The 19,325-nt window shown below is 36.0% G+C and overlaps 1 protein-coding gene across 1 annotated transcript; it reads left to right on the forward strand.

Moving 5' to 3' along the window:
* The first annotated feature begins 253 nt into the window (after positions 1-253).
* lin (protein lines homolog) lies at positions 254-9,581 on the forward strand. The gene is made up of 2 exons (XM_089649412.1): positions 254-466; positions 688-9,581. Exon 2 carries the CDS (start codon positions 835-837, stop codon positions 3,472-3,474), a length of 2,640 nt encoding a protein of 879 aa, XP_089505538.1. The 5' UTR covers positions 254-466; positions 688-834; the 3' UTR covers positions 3,475-9,581.
* The last annotated feature ends 9,744 nt before the right edge of the window (positions 9,582-19,325 follow it).

A 19,325-nucleotide genomic window follows, 5' to 3' on the forward strand; every position in this document is an offset into this window, starting at 1 on the left:
ATTTAAAAACATGCGGCAACAGTGTCAAATCACTGCATACCTGTTTTACTCCGAGCTCAAAATGCTTGTTTCAATTTCATATTTTATTTGTTAATAATGCTTTTTAAATAATGGAAGTTATATGAAAAATCGTTAATAAATTTTTAAAACGTTATTCGATATAGTTTTTGTGTTTAAAGTCTTTGATAAAAATAATGTTTAATTTTGATGAAGTTGCTTTGACCAAAGCGTCATATTGTACGCAATGATGGAGTCTTCGTCGGTGGGACTTGTAAACTTCTAAAAACTTTGTTTATTGCGTACATTATTGCATTTCCGCGCCAAGACTGATCATTCTAGTGTTATAAACATAGTGCAAGTTGTTGTTAAACATAATATTAAGTTTGTCTGCAGTTTCCGCGCGCGTTTTGGCTCAAATTCCGAAATAGTGCGCAACAGTTTCGGAATCACCAAAATATTTTCGAAAGTGAGTATTGTTTCTGACATGGAGTTGCATTTTCGGGTTATTTCTTATTGAAATTCGTGTTACATGTCTTGTTTGAATGGTTTGGAATGATTTACGCCCGTAAATTCATGTCAAAAGCGTTGCAAGGGCGTTTTTCTGCGGGCTTTGTTTCTGATGCGCGTAATTTAGTAGTCGTTTGGGAAAGGTCATGCCCCTCTCATGTTCTCGCCTCTTGATTTCAGGTTTCCACCGACCCGAGTCCGATGCGGGGCATCAGGGCGGCCGCAAGGGTGACGGAGATCGCCAACGGACGCGGTAAAACCAGAAAATACGGCAAAAAGTGCAAAATACAAGGGTTCTAACCTTAAAAGTGATATACAGAAGTGTTAATGGTTTTACGCGATAAACACCGCGCGGCGGAGCCCCCCTGTCCCGCAATGGCTTCTGACCAGCCCGTGAAGAAGAAGCAGAGGATCGACGCACCGGATCTGCTGGAAGAGGAAGAAAACTACGAAGCCTTGTTTCCTAGCGGCATCACGGAGACCCTCACCGCTACGGCCGGTAGCTCTCCTGACAGTGGGACGTTGAGCGAGGACGCCGTGGACTGCTCCTCCGTCCTCAGCATGCAGCACTTCCAGTCCGGCGCCGCCCCGCCCGGGATCCACAACCCTCACTTCCCGTTCAGTGTCCAGACGCTTAGTGGCTACGCGGCTTACACCGCCAGCGTTTTCCCCAACCGATTAACTAAAGACGACAGTGCATCCAACCTCCCCCTCCCCGAAAGTGTCCTCCTCCAGGATCTAGACTCTTTCCAGGAGCACCTTGTGAAACAGTGCCTCTGCGGGGTCAGCGAAGAGTCCTTAAGACGGCCGTTCAACTCCCGGATAAGCATAGCGGAGTGGCCCCCGGACAAAGTGCTCATCTTCCTCTCCAACCTTCAGTTACTCTTCGACGTTTACTTGAAACAAAACTATAAAGGCAGCATATGCCCGAGACTCATGGACATATGCGATGCTCTCGTCAGGAATGAGTATGACTGGTTCGACGAAGTGATCAACCTCGCCGACCATCACAGCAAGTTCGTCAACTTTATGGCGTGCCGCGTCGTGTCCAGTTTCCTCATCGTGGCCAAAGACAACATCGATCACAACTGGCTGCAGAAGATCATTGAGAATGTTTATCTCTTTGACACTATCAACTCCATCACCGTGCGAAAGATAAACTTCAGCCTAGACGTTATTAAACGGGTCGTCGAGTGGAAGGATTTGGACCAACACCCGCTGGAAGACAGCGCGTATATAAACACGGCGAATCCCGTCCCGCCGAGTGACGGCCCGCAGCACGCGGGTTCAAGCATCAGTTCCACATTCCTACATGATGCCGCATCGTCTGCCTCAACAAGTAGAGAGAACATTTCCAGAGAAAGCAACCTTCAGAGTGCGTTCTCTAATCTCCACACCACGCCGTGCAGCAGCAGCTTCTCTTCGAGCCTCGACTCATCTACCTCTAGCGATTGCAACGCTCAAATGCCTCCCGACCGGACGCATTTCAATTTGCACGAATCTGTTTCAAATTATCCTGCCAGCCATTCCAACTTGGCGCCTAACCTTAATATTAGTCATAGTAACCTTATGCAGAATAGCCTTAATAATATATCCGACCCGAGTTTACCTGATCCACAACGGCAGTGCGTCGTTGTCACCGTAACGGATTCGGAATCCTTCGACACGACGCATGTTAAATGCCTGACCATCAAGTGCCTGGAACACAGATGGCCGTCACTAGTACGTAACATCAAACAGTTGCTAACGAGATTCCTTAGCATAGCCAATTCGGAGAACTGCATTCTCACTTTCCTCTCGCTCTGGGAGAATATCATCAGCGTGAAAGCCAATCTCTCCGTCGTGGACACTAAACCGTTCTATATGGACCTGCAAAGTTTTGTAGAACTTTTGAGATGTACAAACTTACCGTCTCTAATCTACACGCAACTCCTCAGTCTTTTTAACGAGGTCCTGTGTTATGGGTCTACTTTGGCTTTGCAGGACATTCTACCAGAAGAAACCTGCACCCTCGCTCACAGCGTAGTTAGATTCGTGAAAGATTTTAGATTGTTAAACGATGTTCGATTACGACACAGTAGAACGGGCTTCGGATTTGTCGGGTATGAAAGTCCCCTTGTCACCTCGTTCAGTCTGGGCTCGCACTTCGTGGAGTTCGGCGCTCAGCCGGTCAATCTAGTCGACGCGTCCTACGGTCAAAATGAACCGAGTCCCCCAGACATCTCGCCCGCTCGCAGTTTGAATCGATCGACTCGTTCGTCCTTGATTGCAAGTGAAACGGACAAAACCATGTTACAAAAAATGGTTTTATTGGTTTTAAAGTCTGTCGCGGTTACTGTTAAAGAAATGCGATGCGATTCATCGGATTCTTCGATCGATTCGACGGATTATAATGCGATACAAGACATGCAAATGGTGGAGCGATCGATACGAGACGTGTTAAAAAAACTAGATGCTTTTTTAAAGAATGCTTTAGATTTCTTACCGGAAAGTCCGTTTACGAAGATCTTAATTCATTTGTTCAGCGAACAAGACGATTACTTGATAGAATCTATGGTTTGCACGCTCGATATTACAGTAGGAATTGTGTATCGGAACTCAGTTTTTCCCGACTTAATACCGATGTTGAACCCAATCTTAACATTCATTGAGTTCTTAGAAGTTGTATCGCATGATTCGGACGTGTTACTAGATTACTTAGTGAGTAATGAGACATGCTTTTTGCTGTATTTACTGCGATTTCTCAAGTATGTTCGGAGGAATTGGTCCAAGTTCGTCTTGTCTTGCCAGTGGGAGCAAGGAGGTACGGGATCGCGAGTCCTCGAAGAGACCATGACCGTTCTGATACGGCTCCGTCATCAGATCAGTAGGCTCGTCTCCAAGTCTCTCTTCCCATACAACATCAGCCCGGTACTTAGACTTTTGGAAGTGTGCGAATCCTTATACGAAGGAAACGAACTTAGCTAAAAAAATGACAATATATTAATTTAAGTAATAATATTCTTTTCTATATAATATTACTACTGCAAACCTAACAAAATAATTAAATAAAATGTCTAGATTTAAATTATTAAAAGTATTGTTGGAGTTGTAACATTAATTAAGACATAATTTAATGTACTAATGTTAATTTTTTTTTCTGTATTCTGGACATGAAATTTATAAATATTGCAATCTTAGCTAGTTATTTATGATAATTGATTAGGGAAATGTATTATTTCATTTACGATTGATTACGTGACCACTGTATTAGCATTTTATTTTTAATATTATGTTTGATTTTTAAACGTAATGTATTTATGTATCTTGTAAAACTGCCGGAAACTTAATTTATGAAATAATGTACTCGGGTAAAACTACAATATTTTATATTGCAATGTGTTCATTAGAAATCTCTTTTAAAAAAATTAAATAATCAAATTTTTAATGGCTTGCATATTTTCATCTTCTTCTCCTTGTCCTTTTCGGGTCGGGGGCCTATTGCAACGATAAGGCGTCTCCAGTCGTTCATATCCCGCGGCTTCCGTCCATACCAGGACCGGCCTCTCCCTGAACAGCTTCTGAAATTGTTTTATCAGACTTTGCCTGTGGCGGTCCACTGAATGTCTTTCGTCTGGAATGGCACTCAGTATTTTCACCGTAGTCAGTCTTCTGGCATTCATTAATACATGTCCAAGACGCCTTTGCGTATTTTCAAACCTTTAACCCCTAAAGCCTCTGATATTTTGCAATGTATTTCTCTTAACCTCTGGAAAACCGTTCTTCGTTTTTCCCGCCAACAAACCGTTTGTTTTCGCAAACCGTTACCGTTAACCGCATTGGAATTTGGCCCTAGCTGGAATTTTTTGATATGCGATTTAAACATGTATGCCATGAAAATCCATAAAAAAATTTAACAGAATCGCTGGAGTTCATTTTTGATTTCACTTCTTATTTCCCTTAAAAAGGATCTGGTCTTCCAAAGGTTAAGTGAACTATTTTCATATTATATTCGATTCCAGATAAATTTGCTGTTTTTTAGCGTATTTCAAAATAAGATTCCATATTTGAAAGTGGATGACTCATATTTTAGAATTACTAATCGAAATATGCAATCAAAATTTTAAAAGTAAACATAACACAAGTTTTTAAAGTAGCTTACAGATGGTATTTATTCTGTAAACGGTAATTGCCACTTTGCATGAAACTACAAAACATATTTAATTAGACAAAGGTATTATAAGTTATTGTCACTTAATTTTCTTTTCATTTTACATATTAATATTTATTAAAAAAAATTGGAAACCTTGACATACATTTTTCAAATGCCAAATGTTTTTTCACAGAATTATTTCAATTTTTTCGGAATGATTTATGGTAAACTGAAAGCGTGGTGTTTTCTCTTTGTAACACTGTTTAACTCATATATCTCACCGATAAACATGATGAGATAGCATGAATTTTATGAGTCTGTATCAGATAACTAACTAACCATCACGCCGTTTCTCGGCAAGGAGAGACAGAGAGGACGGACCGCCAAACAACTCGGTCTCGGCACGCACTCCTTGCCTCATTCACATTCATACATACTCTTCTGTTATTCCGACTCTTAACAAGGCCCGACACGGTCTGATTCACTTTACCGTGCCACGTCTTCCTCGGGTGTCATATATTCTCGTACACTCCTATCTTCGCTCTTTCGCTCTACATGCCCAAATCATCTAAGCGCCCCTTTCTTAATCTTACTCATTACACTTACATCAGCCTTGCACTCATTGCGAATCTCCCACATTTCTCACACGAACATACATTTTTTTACCGCACAGGGATCATATTTCTACAGCACACAGTCCGTATCAGATAGTGACAAACATCTCCTAAAAAGGCTCGATACGAGTGTTTGACATCTGGGAGAAATATCTCATAAAATTTCTCTAGGATTTAAATTAGATGGCTTCGTAATATTAAATTATCTTTTCACTAATACTTAAGTAATTATGGACAACTCATTACATAATGTAATGATGTGGTGCAAATCTTAAATCATATCATACCTAGTGCTAGCAGCATTATAGATTTTCTAATTAATGTTGGAAATATGTTTGATTTCTTTATTACCACTCTGTATGATCAAAATTTTAATTTGAGAGGTTTTTAAACACGCTGAAATTAACGCACGGCTTAACTCCCCAGGCTAATTTGTTAAACTATTGGGACGTAGAAATCGTTATCTCCATTAATGTCACACGTGTTAGAAAGAGAAAACACTACGCTTTATATTCAAATCTAGAAGTTGTGCACCTCTGAGAAACTAAAGTTTTCGACTGCAATTTGAGAAAAAATTGTGAAATAGATTTTTTTTTTATTAATTACTTGCAGTGGATCAGTCTTTGCAGATAGAGAAACAATAGCGCATGTTGCTTTAAGGTCCAAGAGATGGCGCTATTTTTATAAAATGCATGATTTTACCTGTCGCAGGTGACATCTATATAATATAAGAACATACAAAAACACACGTGTATTTATATGCAACGTTGTGTCAAAATTTCAAAGCAATCTGTGAAGAACTTATATATTGAATTTTTTTATGGAATAACAAAAAAGTGAGGTTACGATAATGTTTATAATACGCTTGTGTAATAAAACTTTTGTATTTTTTTCATAATCAATACCATTTAAAAAAAATTATATGTGTATTAAAAATTTTCATATTTCAAAAATGATTTTTTTTTTTCATAATATTAAAATTTTATAGCGTATTTCATCACCTTTCGAAGAAAGTGTTCAGTTTTCGAATATGTTAAGAAATATTTCATTTATTTGGATTTTATTGCAAAACGTAAATACTCTGACCAGCTGATGTGCCAGAGGCCTGAGGGCTAAATAGTTGATGTCAAAAACTATAAGTGTGTATTGGTGTATTTGTTTACGCTTTTGGCAGCGATATCCTTATGTAAGCGTAAACAAATTCACTTTTTTTTTTTGGCAGCGATATCTTTATGTAAGCTTCACTGAGAATCAACATTGGCTGCGATATCTATAAAGAAAGCCGGTATATCAGCTGCGCTTTATGTTCGCTGGAGAGATATTTAATATTTTGCATTTAAATGTGCAGATCTACAAAATTATCTTTGCAATCGGGGGCGTCCCTACTTCCGAAATTGGTGATGGTACAAATAATTTGCAGAATCGTAAAGTAATTTGTGTTTTCATTCCTCCTTTGATCGCCTGCACAGATGAGGTTGTAGATGTGTATCATAAATCTTGGTGCTAAAATAATTTCTGCAACACTACTGATTTCTTCGGGATACTCCAAGTGTGTTAATGCATGCTCTGATATAGCAAGCTTTTCAATATTCTGCTCCAGTGTGCTTCAAAAAGCATGCTGATTCAGCATGCGTTTTGCAGCATGCTTTCCATGCAACCCAATTCGATTCAGAATGCTTTATTCCAACGAGCTCTGATGTAGTATGCTTTATTAGAGCGTGCTTTTCTATTGCTTAAAAAGCATGCTTTATCCAGCGTGCTTTAAAACATGCTATTTCAAAGCGATGTGATCCAGCATGCCTTGATTTAGTATGCTTTATTCCAGTGTACTATAAAAATGCATGCTATTTCAAAGCGATGTGATCCAGCATGCTTTGATTTAGTATGCCTTATTCCAGTGTGCTATAAAAAAGTATTCTTTAATCCAGCATGTTTTAAAAACCTGTTTATTCCATCGAGCTTTGATATAGTTTATTACCTTATTCCAGCATGCTTTATTTCATCGCTGTTTGATTCAAGATGCTCAATTTCATTGTAATTTGATTCAACACGCTTCCTCCAGTGAGCTCTGACGTAGTATGCTTTATTACATTGTGCTGCAAAAAAGCGACATTATTTCAAAATTGTTTTATTCCAGCGTGCTTTGAAGAAAGCATGTTACTTTACAGCATGCCGGAATATTGAATAGTAGGCGGATTACTCCATTGTATTATTAATTTAATTAGAAACATATTGTATGTATTATTTTGAAAATAATATTTATTATCATAATGTCGGAGTATCGAAGATATATTTATATACGTCGTTTTAGTTTAAATTATATCTTAGTAGCAGAAGCATTGTTGGCTATCGGGGGGATTAGCATCACAGGGTTCTATCTCTGCCTGTTTCACGCGGTATGAGATAGGTCTCTGTAATCTTAAGCCCGTACACTAGTTCAGAAAAAATTATTATTTTCTTTACGGAGAAAATTATGCTTATTATCGAGAGAGACAAACATTCCCGAGTTACTACCGTAATTATGAGCGGAATGTGTTGCTTGTGCGATGATGGAATTGGTTAGCAGAGGATTGATGATAGTATTCTGCCCTTTCTTGAAGTAATTTCAAGGATAATGCCGCATTTATCGGCTAGCAACATCATTTACCATCACGAGCTTTGCAGCTCTGAATATCCTGTAGCTAATAATTCTTCTGCAATATAATTTTATATAACTTCAAACTGCGCCAATTTTAACAATATGACTGATGAAAAACATATTTTATATTATTCTTATAAAAAATTGTGTTCTATGTGAAAATGCTATTTACTTGCCAACTGTGAAAAAAAATATACTATTCTTTTTTCTACATTATCTTCTTTTGCAACTGTTGATGCTATGTTACAGCTTGGCACACTTAACTTTGCAGCCGCTAGTTTAAATCTATCGATTACAACCTGCTTAGTTAACTGTGTCAAGATGTTGACAGTGAGATACATGTTTTGTATTTTTATTTGCATTTGCTGTTTTTTTTTCTGTTCATAGTATAAATATTTATGTACTATGATGCCTTCAAAGAAAAATGTGCCTTAGAAAATTGAAAATTGTTGAATATTTTAATTGAAATTATTACTTAAAGCATAGACAGTGTGTAGTGCAGCTTTTAAAAATGATACAAATATTACCTTTTTAAAGTTTATTTATAATTCTATCGTGCTAAATTATACAGGATGTTAAGACAGATACTTGACTTGCTTTCAGTGATTACTGAAGTTATTTGGAGTAAAAAAAAATGTAGATTATAGTAAATTACGCTACTCAACTGAGTGACCAGAGACAAAAAATGTCGCTGAAGACCAAAATTTCATTAAATTTTTTTACTCCAAATAATGCCATATATCATTCTGGGTAAAGTAAGTCAGGTACGTCACGTTTAGGTAGGTGACAATTTACGCCATACGCATCATGTCTTGGGCTATTTCAGCGTATCGCTTGCCATACACTACCAATGGGAATGTATGACAAACGATATGCTGAAATTGGCCTAGCCACGCAAATATAGTGTGTTCTGTCACAGGCTTAACACCGTGTATAAAGTGCAAGTCAAAATGTGTTTTTTATTTTGTGTGAATACCGCACAAGAGTCTCAACTCTTCGGGGCGATACTGAGAGTAACTACCACTTATATATGTATACTGCAGACATATTATAAATAAAAATGTAAAATAACTCAATACATATTAAAAAATTAAAATTTATCTGCGCATGCCAGGATTTGAACCCTCAACCTCTGGATTTGTATTCGACCACCTTGACCGCTTGACCACAGAGGTCTGTGTGTACAAGAATGCATATCTAGATGAACAGAACTTTTTTATAACTAAGGATGCATATAAAACGCGAGCCTAACTGCCGAGCTGAACCACGACTTATGGGAAAAGAACGAATCAGTCGCAAATGGCGCTAAATACTCGCTTGCGGTTGCTTCGTTCCTTTCCTGTAATTCGTGGCTCAGCTCGCGCATTTTTTCTCATGTCTATATGAATCTACGTATATATTCTAGATAGAACTCTCTCTGCACTACATTTGCTAATGATAACCACACGACAGACATTTTGTCTTGTTTTTTTAAACAAATTTGCCATATGTATTTATAAATATATATTTTTTAACAGAACTGTATGGAATCTCCTTATATTTTATTGAATTTGTCAACATTTTGACAATGATTTGCCATTTTGTTTATAAATAATATTACAATGTTGATTATGAATATAAAAATGACTTTTTATTATAAAACACTTCATTCCATATTTATATATATATAAATATGTATATCTAATTATTATCTGTGAATACATATTGTTGTGTATTTTTTGTAAGCAATACTTATGTGTAAGTTATTTAAATTAAATTATGACTAATTTCTAACTTTGGGTTTTATTTAATACTAGCTGTGCCTCGACAAGCGTTTCTGTGGCTCAGTTTGTCTGCAGATAGAGAAACAATAGCGCATTTTGCTTTTACGTCCAACAGATGGTGCTCTCTTTTCAAAAATGCATATTTATCCAACAGATGGCGCTGTTTTCAAAAAAGTATGTTTTTACCTGCCACAGGTGACATCTATATAATATGGGTATATAAAAACACAGGTATTCTAATGCAACGCTGTGTCAAAATTTCAAAGTAATCGGCGAAGAACTTTCGGAGATTTAACATTTTGAACAAACGAACATTAAAATTTTTATTTATATAGAAGATATAGTCTTATGCTAAAATTGTTTCTTTAATTTATTGGCAGGGCAAAGACTGCCGCACAACACTTCTTTGAGCACAATCCTTGCTTCATTCACATTCATACATATATTTTATTGTATTAACCCTCCTTAAGGTGGCAAAAATAAGGTCCCGTTCGAAAAAATGGATTTTGTGACAGTCCACGCTATAAGCGCGACATATTCTCGTGGCTTGATCTGTTTCACCATTTCGCTCGCCATACATAAAATTGGTTAATCTCAAGTGACCAACCAGGTAAGTATCTTACTGTATATTATCTGCCTGTACAAAATACGACAATGTACGAGGAAGACATGGCACGACCAAGTGAATCAGATACTTGAGTCAGGCCATGTCAAGAGTCAGAACAATAGAAACATATGTATGAGACGATGTATGAATGTGAATGAGGCAAGGAGTGTGTGCCAAGACCGAGTTGTTTGGCGGTCCGTCCTCTCTGCCTACCCCTGCGGGGAAACGGCGTGATGGTTAGTTAGTTACAAAATATAAATCATCACTTTTGGCTCTACAACCCCTGGTGGGTCTTGGCCTCCTTAAGAGTCTTCCTCCACTCATCTCGGTCCCGCGCCAGCTCTCTCCAGTTTCGAAGCTCCAAGGCAGACAAATCTTTGAGGACGTTGTCGCTCCATCTTAACCTTGGCCTTCCCAGGCTCCTTCTCTCTATCGGTCTTGAGCTCAGCAGGGACTTGGTGGTTCTTGATGCTCGGTCATTCTCTCCACATGACCTAGCCACCGAAGTCTTCCCAGTTTTATGAACTTTGTGACGTTTAGCTCCTTAAACAGAGTATAGAGCTCATTGTTATAACGTCTGCGCCAAAATTCATTTTCTAGAACCGGTCCGAAGATGCGCCTCAAAATTTTCCTTTCAAAAACATCCAGTGCTCGCTCATTCTTCTTAGTTAGAACCCACGTCTCGGCTGCGTATGTAAGCACTGGTCTAATTAGTGTTTTGTACACTAATACCTTGGTGATTCTGGAAAGCAGTCTTGATTTTATTTGTTTTTGTAGGCGGAAATAGCAGCGGTTTGCATTCACGATGAGTTTCTGGATCTCCTCTGGAGTGTTGTTATTGTTTGTTATCAGGAAGCCCAGGTATGTGAATCTTGGTAACGTTTCAAAATTTTGGCTTCCACATACGAGAGATGGGGTTTGTTGGGTACATCCTACGACCATTTAGATAGCCACACAAAATATAAATAAATATGTATAATAACATATGTATATTCTAGCATCACGTTCATCAATCAAATTGTACATATAGCTTTGTATTGGCGATCGATGAACCTGTGGATGCAATCTGTTGTGTGATATAAATTGATAATAGTTTGACTGGTCCATATTTAGTAATAACATAGATCATTGTAGTTATATATTTGTACAGCGCCCTTGACGTGATTTTGCTCAAAAACGGCGCTATACAGATCATCCAAATATTATTATTATAATAGTGCAAGTCTGTCAGCCCCATTAAACCGCTATATCTTTGAAAACTATAAAAGTTACACCCCAACTATAAAAGTACTGCCTGAAATTAAAGCCTACTTTGTAATACGACTCCATAAACTGAAGTTAGTCAGTTTTGGGCCATTCAGTGATAATAATAATATTTAGTTAATTTTTATAGTGCCGTTTTGTGAAAAATCACCTCAAGGGTACTGTACAAATATATTTATTAAATAGTTAATACTAGAACTACTGACTTACCACTAAGACTTATATCTAGTGACTTACCACTAAGGCTTACAACTACTATAGGCATATAGGTCTTAGTCGTAAGTCACTAGATATAAGTCTCAGACGTAAGTCACTAGTTTTAAGTCAGTAGTTCTAGTATTAACTATTTAAGAAATATATTTGTACAGCGCCCTTGAGGTGATCTCTCACGAAAACGGCGCTATATAAATTAGCCAAATATTATTATTACTGTGTTACTGACATATGAGACTTACAGCTAACATACTTAAATACGTCGATAAATACTCTTTCTAATTTTACTAGCGCCAGAAGAAGAAAGAAGTTCTATAATTTTAGGGTGTCTTATAATTTTTATGTTTTTATCTGTAAAAAATGTACATATTTGGTTTTGAAATTCGTACAAATCAAAAAAAAAACGGGTTTCCGCATCTCCATCTCCAGGAGTTGTATAAGTTTGAAGATTTATTACTCACTCTACAGGTTTCGGTTTAGTATAGTTTCCTTTTGATTAAATATTTATCTACACAAGAGACAACAAGATAAGAAAATAGGAGACTTATATCACATTGTTTATACATATATTTATTTATAGTTACCTAGAAAATGATTGGTATACAATATTCATATAGAACTATCAGGTAAAAATCCGCTTCTGCGAAATAACTATATACAGGGTGTCCGGTGGTAAAGTGCAGTAACTTCGGGAGGTGATTCTACGTGATCGTAGGAGTAAAAAAGATAAATAACTTTTTCTGAAATTCCAACTTTTAGATGTACTTTTAAGCTAATAACGAAAAATTTCTCCGACGTGCCTAGACGGCATTATTTTTTTCGTTGTTGCCAAATCTACATCCCGCGCCCCTTCCTGCACCCCCCGCTATTGTAATTCAGTAAGCAAACGTCTGTGCTTTGAATCTAATGTGTCACATAATTTGACGCGCGGAGTAAACAACTTTGAAAATTTAATTTATCTAGTGTTAAAAGTCTCATTTAAATAAAAACTTGTTAATTTAGTGTCTTTATCTAGTGTTTAAGTCTTACTAAAAAGTACATCTTTATTCGGTGCGTGTTTTCCTTAAACATCGAGTTTTATTTAGTTTAAGAGTAACCTAACTGTTAAAAATGTGTATATGATATACGATGTATACTATACGATGAATATAATCCTAACTGTTAAAATTAGTTAAGTGTTCAATGAGTTATTAATATTTTTTATAATAAAAAGTGTAACGTGATTTTAGTGCAGTTCTCTTTTTGAATTTGGTAAAATATCAAAACATACGGCGAACTCTGTGTTGTTATTGTTTACAATTCACATGCGGTTTCCATGGATACGCGCCACTCACAATATCGGTTTCCATGGATACGCGCCACTCACAATATGCAACGTTGCCACGTTCACACTTGCGAATTTATCGGGTAAGTTTGCACCTACACTATGGCTTTTTAGCAGGAATGTCTTTTTGTATGAAAAAGAAAAAATTGGAATTTCGGAAAAAGTTATTTATCTTTTTTACTCCTACGATCATGTAGAATCCCCCCACGAAGTTACTGCACTTTACCCCCGGACACCCTGTATAATGTAAAAATTTAAATAGCTTTATTTGAATATCATAGATGGCAGCACTTCCATTCATATCTAGTATGTGGAGCGAGTTTGTACGACAGACGTTAGCATATTAAGGCCCCCTAGTAAGCGTTCAAAGATGGTTTGAATGCGAAATATGTATATACGAATGTTAGAGGAACCGCGTTAATATTAAAAAAACACGACTCCTTTGAAATAGAGCAAAATACTCTCGACAAATGCTTTAGTTGCATTTAAAGATACACTGTGAATTTTTTCAAGCCTATAACATATTAAATAACAAAACAAAACATGTTTTTAATAATTTTATGAGCTTACTTTGCAATTTTTTCTATTGAGTATAGATATTATCTTAAAAAAATAACATATATTTTTTTTGGAACTTAAAAACTTTAAGAGTTAACGAGAAACTTGTTATAAATCGGTAGAAATTGGGTATGCAATAATATAAATTGTCAGAGAGCAATGCATTTACAGTACCGGTGTGAAAGGTAGAACCAGGTGAGAACCCACCTTTCCCACTTATCACCTGAAGTGGGAGTCACTATAACGTCGGTAGGTATACAACAGACAGGGTTTAACATTTTAAAAATTACAAAGAATAAGTACTGATAACATTGTACAACAATATGTAAGAATAAAACAAAAAGAACCTGCTAATAAAAGTGTTTTAAATTTTACCCAACTGTTAATGTGATGTATATGAATATAAAACATGTTTATTACTAAGGGGGGAGTATGTAAAATGAACAACAAAAAAGAGACAAAGTTTGGGTCTAGAAAATTCAAGGAAAATGAGAGATTCGAGAATTTTTGCATATTTTTAAAATATATCTGGAGTTTTGCCACTACAGTGGATGTTATACAGTCGACACATTGGCATAAGAGGTTGTCAGAGGGTTAAGTTGATTCTTTGGAAAAGAATATGGAAAGTTTAAGATAATATGAAATCCAAATCCTAAAAAACTGGTTCGATACAAGCCTACTTACAATCAATGCAAAAAAACTGTTAATATTCCTTTCTCAATAAACAAATTCAGAACTCACCCTAACATTGACATAAAACATATCAACAAATGTAACAAAGTTGTCTGTAATAACTCATGTACCATATTAAACCATACAACTGAAATAAAGTACCTCGGTGTAATTGTAGATCAACATATGAAATGGAACAGACACATATGTGAACTTGTTAAGCGCATAAGGAAATGTATCTATATATTTATTATATTAAGAAATATTCTCATGTTAAATAATCTAAAAAATGTCTATTTTGCACTAGTCCAATCATTTCAGTATGGAATCATTGGATGGGGAGGTGCATATGAAAAAATTGTAAGTCCTGTAAAGGTGATACAAAAACTAATTATTAAAGTAATTTTAAAAAAACTACCAACATTTCCTTCAGCAACATTGTTCAATATTTTTAAAGTACCGAAAATTGAATTCCTTTATAAAAAAGATTCAATATTACAAATTTTCAAAGAAAATGTAATAATTTTTTTTTAACTTAACTCATCATTAAGGCATAAGCATAACATCCAAATTCCTCTATTTTCAACACAACAAACAGATTTGGTATCATTTAAAAAAAAGATCAAATTATATTTAAAAAATTAACAACCACAACATCACCAATCACTTCATTTCATGCCATATTATAAATTTTTAACGTTACAACATTCTAGTATTTAAGATTATATTTACTGTATACTATTTTATAGTATCATTGTTAGGGTTGCCATCCGTCCCGATATATCGGGACTGTCACCTTTATTGAGCTATCTGTCCCGACATCCCGACAAAAGCCTTAAATGTCCCGATTGAAATTGCGCAATGCAAATTTTAATTTTCCGTACGTCCCATAGCCCAGAGACTGTGGAGTCGATTTTACAGTGTCAAGTCAATTATAACATGACTTTTACAGAGTTCTACAATTATGTTAAAAGGTACCCAGAATTGTTGAGAAAAGCGAAATCTTCTGAAAAGTATGGCCAGCCAAGTACTTCTGCTAGTACCAATTAAAGTAACCTATAAAACAAACATATTTACTTACTTATTACAAAATGAAGAAATTGTTTAAGTATTACAAAATTTTTATTTGCTCCATCCTGAAACGTCCCGACGAGACCCTGGCCGAATATGGCAACCCTAATCATTGTACACTAAAATGTAGTAAATTTATGCAAAAACTCCTACACCAAGCTCAAGAGCTAGCTCTCTTAATTGGCGTAGAATCCTTGTAAATGTATTTCACTATTTTGTTTTTGTCATATATTATGTTTATTACTGTAACAATGTTATAATTTAGACAATAAAAAAATATATATATTTGGAGAGAGGAAAGGATTAACTTATTTTGATTTTAAAACAACTCAATTACTGTTAAATTATTCTGAAATCAGATATGAGCGCATCAGCAGAATGCTGCCTGTTCAATAAATGAACAGGCAGTTCATTTATTGAACAGGCAGCAATTATAATATATTGTGACTGGTAGACAAAGTCTGGAAACGTCTGGAACGTCTCAGGAAGAAATGAGACGATCAAGTGAATAAAATCTTGAGTTGAGTGATGTCAAGAGTCAGAATAATAGAATATGGATATTGCAGGTTGTGTTTCCACTCCCTGAGTGATGGGTTTGCCACCCTCCCTATGCTAGAATAACAGAATAGTATCTATACATTTGAATGAAGTAAGGAATGTGCGGCAGTCCATCCTTTCTGACTAACTCTGCGTGAAATGCCATGATGGTTAGTTGGTTAATCAGGTAGGTAACATATTATTTTGATCGCAAAATAACAATAATTTATTTTTCATTAATCTCACATTCATTTTGCATAACTTAACCTAACGTTATAATAACATGATAACTCGAACTGTTATACAAAAATTATCTTCATTTCATTAATCGTTTTTAATAATCTGATTGTTTTTGTGATTTCATTAGCCATATTGAAATTCGCGCCATAATACAAAAAGTATAGGCAACATGGCGATTATTTATTTTATAAAGCCGTGTTCCCATCTTCGTTAAAACGGTTTTGAAAACAGCTAATAAAACTCTTTTACAACAATAAAAAGGATGCGAAATGTATTTTTATAATTGCCAGCATTATTTTGAAGATAATCAAAACGTATTTTAAAACCCATATATTCAGAGAACATTCTAGAATTATGTTATAAAAGTGTTTACAATTTCGATTATTCCTGTTACATAAACCACGTGGTGTAATGTTAGTGTTACTAGTAAAATAAAAAGAATTTCGCCAGTTTATATTTGGCTAAAGTAGCCACTGTAATACTATTCGGAAAAAAAGAACATCTTATTTTCTTCTAAATTATATAAGTTTTCCTTTGAATTGCCAAAAATTGCGAAAATATATTAAGCATTTGATAGCTTCCCCCTCTTAAAAAACGGACTGCATTCCTTAGAGCACAGGCGTCAGGTGGGTATGCTGTTCTTGTTCTACCGGTATTACAATGGAAGATGCTCCGAAGAACTAGCGCCATTCATACCTTTTCACCGTTGAATAGTCGGAACATAACCAACATTTGCACACGGTTGACATTTTTGTCACATGAAAACGGGTCATTTCTACAACTCGTTGTTGAGTTCATCAGCTCGGCTGTGGAACGATTTTCCGGCCTCTGTGTTTCCTTCCTCCTATAATATCCCACACAACATCCCCAAAGATGACATAGGCCCTAAGGGAAATTATTTTCCTCAGAGCCTCCTGCATGGAGTTAAAAATGAATATGTAAAAAAAGAAAATTCCAATATCTTCATCTCATCATAAAGACTGATAAAAGCAAGAATGATAATCCAGGGAAAGATTCTAAGAAGACATATAATCCCATTGCTTAGACACCTAAAGTGACTGGTATGAGTGCAATTCCAAGATACACCCTACAGGGTGAAGATCGCCCTGATGATAGCTTCCCTCCGATAAAAGGGGGCACATATACTCCCAATAAGTAGTATACCCACTTGCTGCGAACAGTTGTAACTCTTATCAGTATTCACATTTAAATAAATCTCTCTAAATCTTCTGCTCAGCGCCAATTTAGACTAACACATATATTAACTATTATTTATATATATACATAATTTATTTCATTATTAATTTCCTGTTTCAACTTTTGTCCGCTAGATGCCCAAATTGAAATGTAATTAGCACAGAATTGGAAAGCTAGAGAAAACAGCTTTAATCGAAAGATCTAAATAGAAACTTTCTCCCTGCAACATTCCCGAACAGGGTGTAATACTTCAATTGGTCCAGGCACTAGTAATTCTTGCAAATACTTGAGGTATGTTTGGAAAGAAACATTCACAGATTATGAATAAACTGACAGTATTTGAATTCCTCTTAGCCTATTATTCCTCCACGGGTCGGTAAATAAACGACATAAACCGAATGCTGCAAGACCCTGCGCAGAAAATTAAGTTCTCCATAGTAAGGTAAGGGTCTGCAGCTCACTTCAGAGTGGAACTTTTCTGCACAGGGTCTTACAGCATTTGGTTTATGTCGACTGTTTACCGACCCGTGGGACGACGGGCTTAGACAAATACGTTGATTAATTATTATTAACACATAATTATTAATTTCCCTGTTTCAAGTTTTGTCCGCTAGATGCCCAAATTGAAATGTAATTAGCACAGAATTGGAAAGCTTGAGAAAACAGCTTTAATTAAAAGATCTAATTAGATACCTTCTCCCTGCAACATTCCCGAACATGGTGTAATAGTTCAATTTGCTCCAGGCACTAGTAATTCTTGTAAGTACTTAAGGTATGTTTTTAAAGAGAGAAACATTCCCAGGTAATTAATAATTACAACAGTATTTGAATTTCTCTTACTTCCACTATTGCAGTATGAAAATATTGGTTGTGCAATGATAATGGTGGAAGGCTCGCCTAGCAGATGATTGAACCTGCGACTATGGGAATAGTATCATCAACTCGGATACTAACCAGTGTTATTAATTTATTAGAGAGAAAGCGAAGAAGAACATATTTAACTAAAAGTAGTTGAATTCAGATACATTTTCATTTGTAAAATGGATGTCTTAATTAAATACCTGCTTATAGCAGTGATTTATTGTAATTTTACCATTATGTGAACATACACAAGAGTCCCAACCAATGATTAAATAAAACATCTAAGTCCTAGCTAACCGGAGCCAGTGAGACTATGGCATCCCGAATTACTGTATATTGTGGTACTGAAGGGAAGTAGACGGGAAGAGAAAATTTTGGGAATAAATGGCTATTCTGATCTGGTCACCAAACCATCATGACCATTTCAAGCATTTTTCTGAATGGTGGTCTTTCACTAGGGCGATGCTGTGTAATAACTAATCTATCGTGAAGAAAGATTGCATTCAGTTTACCTATTTGTTTTTTCTTTTCTATTTTACATTCTTTGAAAGTTATCATTTTGAATTATTAACATAATAGATAAGGATTAGATAGCATCCTCGGTTGGGAGCGAGAAAAACAGGTCATTCGCTGATAAGTTGGGCTGATGACCCAAAGTTAACATGGATATCCAAAGCTGGATACTACTTTCAATTCAATCATTTTATTAACTTTAAAAGCATTACAAAATACAATTTCAATTACTTTTTCAAGATACATAAGAATAAAGAAAACGTATAAATATATATAAAAGCAGATTTTATTCGAGCAGCAACAAAGCGTGGCGTTTAAAATCTTCTTCTTTGATGTTAAATATATCAATATCCGAAGTGATTCTATTTCATAACAAGATAGCTCGTCCCACCATTGGCAAATTAGTCCTGCAGGCCAAGTCCATCTATGCTGTCGGTGACGGAGATAACCACAGGGAACCTAGAATTGAATGCCCTCCAAAATAGTTGAGTTTTCAAACCATCCAAGAATCAGTCTGAAGCAATGTGCACATCCCTTCTGATAGATGGTTCATTATTCATTATGGTATCATCCGAACATACCCAAGAGAAACTCAGTAGGATAGAGCCATGGATA

The sequence above is a fragment of the Hesperophylax consimilis genome, chromosome 30 (genome assembly GCF_061612785.1).
Source record: "Hesperophylax consimilis isolate HC1 chromosome 30, BYU_Hcon_1.0, whole genome shotgun sequence".
Lineage (NCBI taxonomy): Eukaryota > Metazoa > Arthropoda > Insecta > Trichoptera > Limnephilidae > Hesperophylax > Hesperophylax consimilis.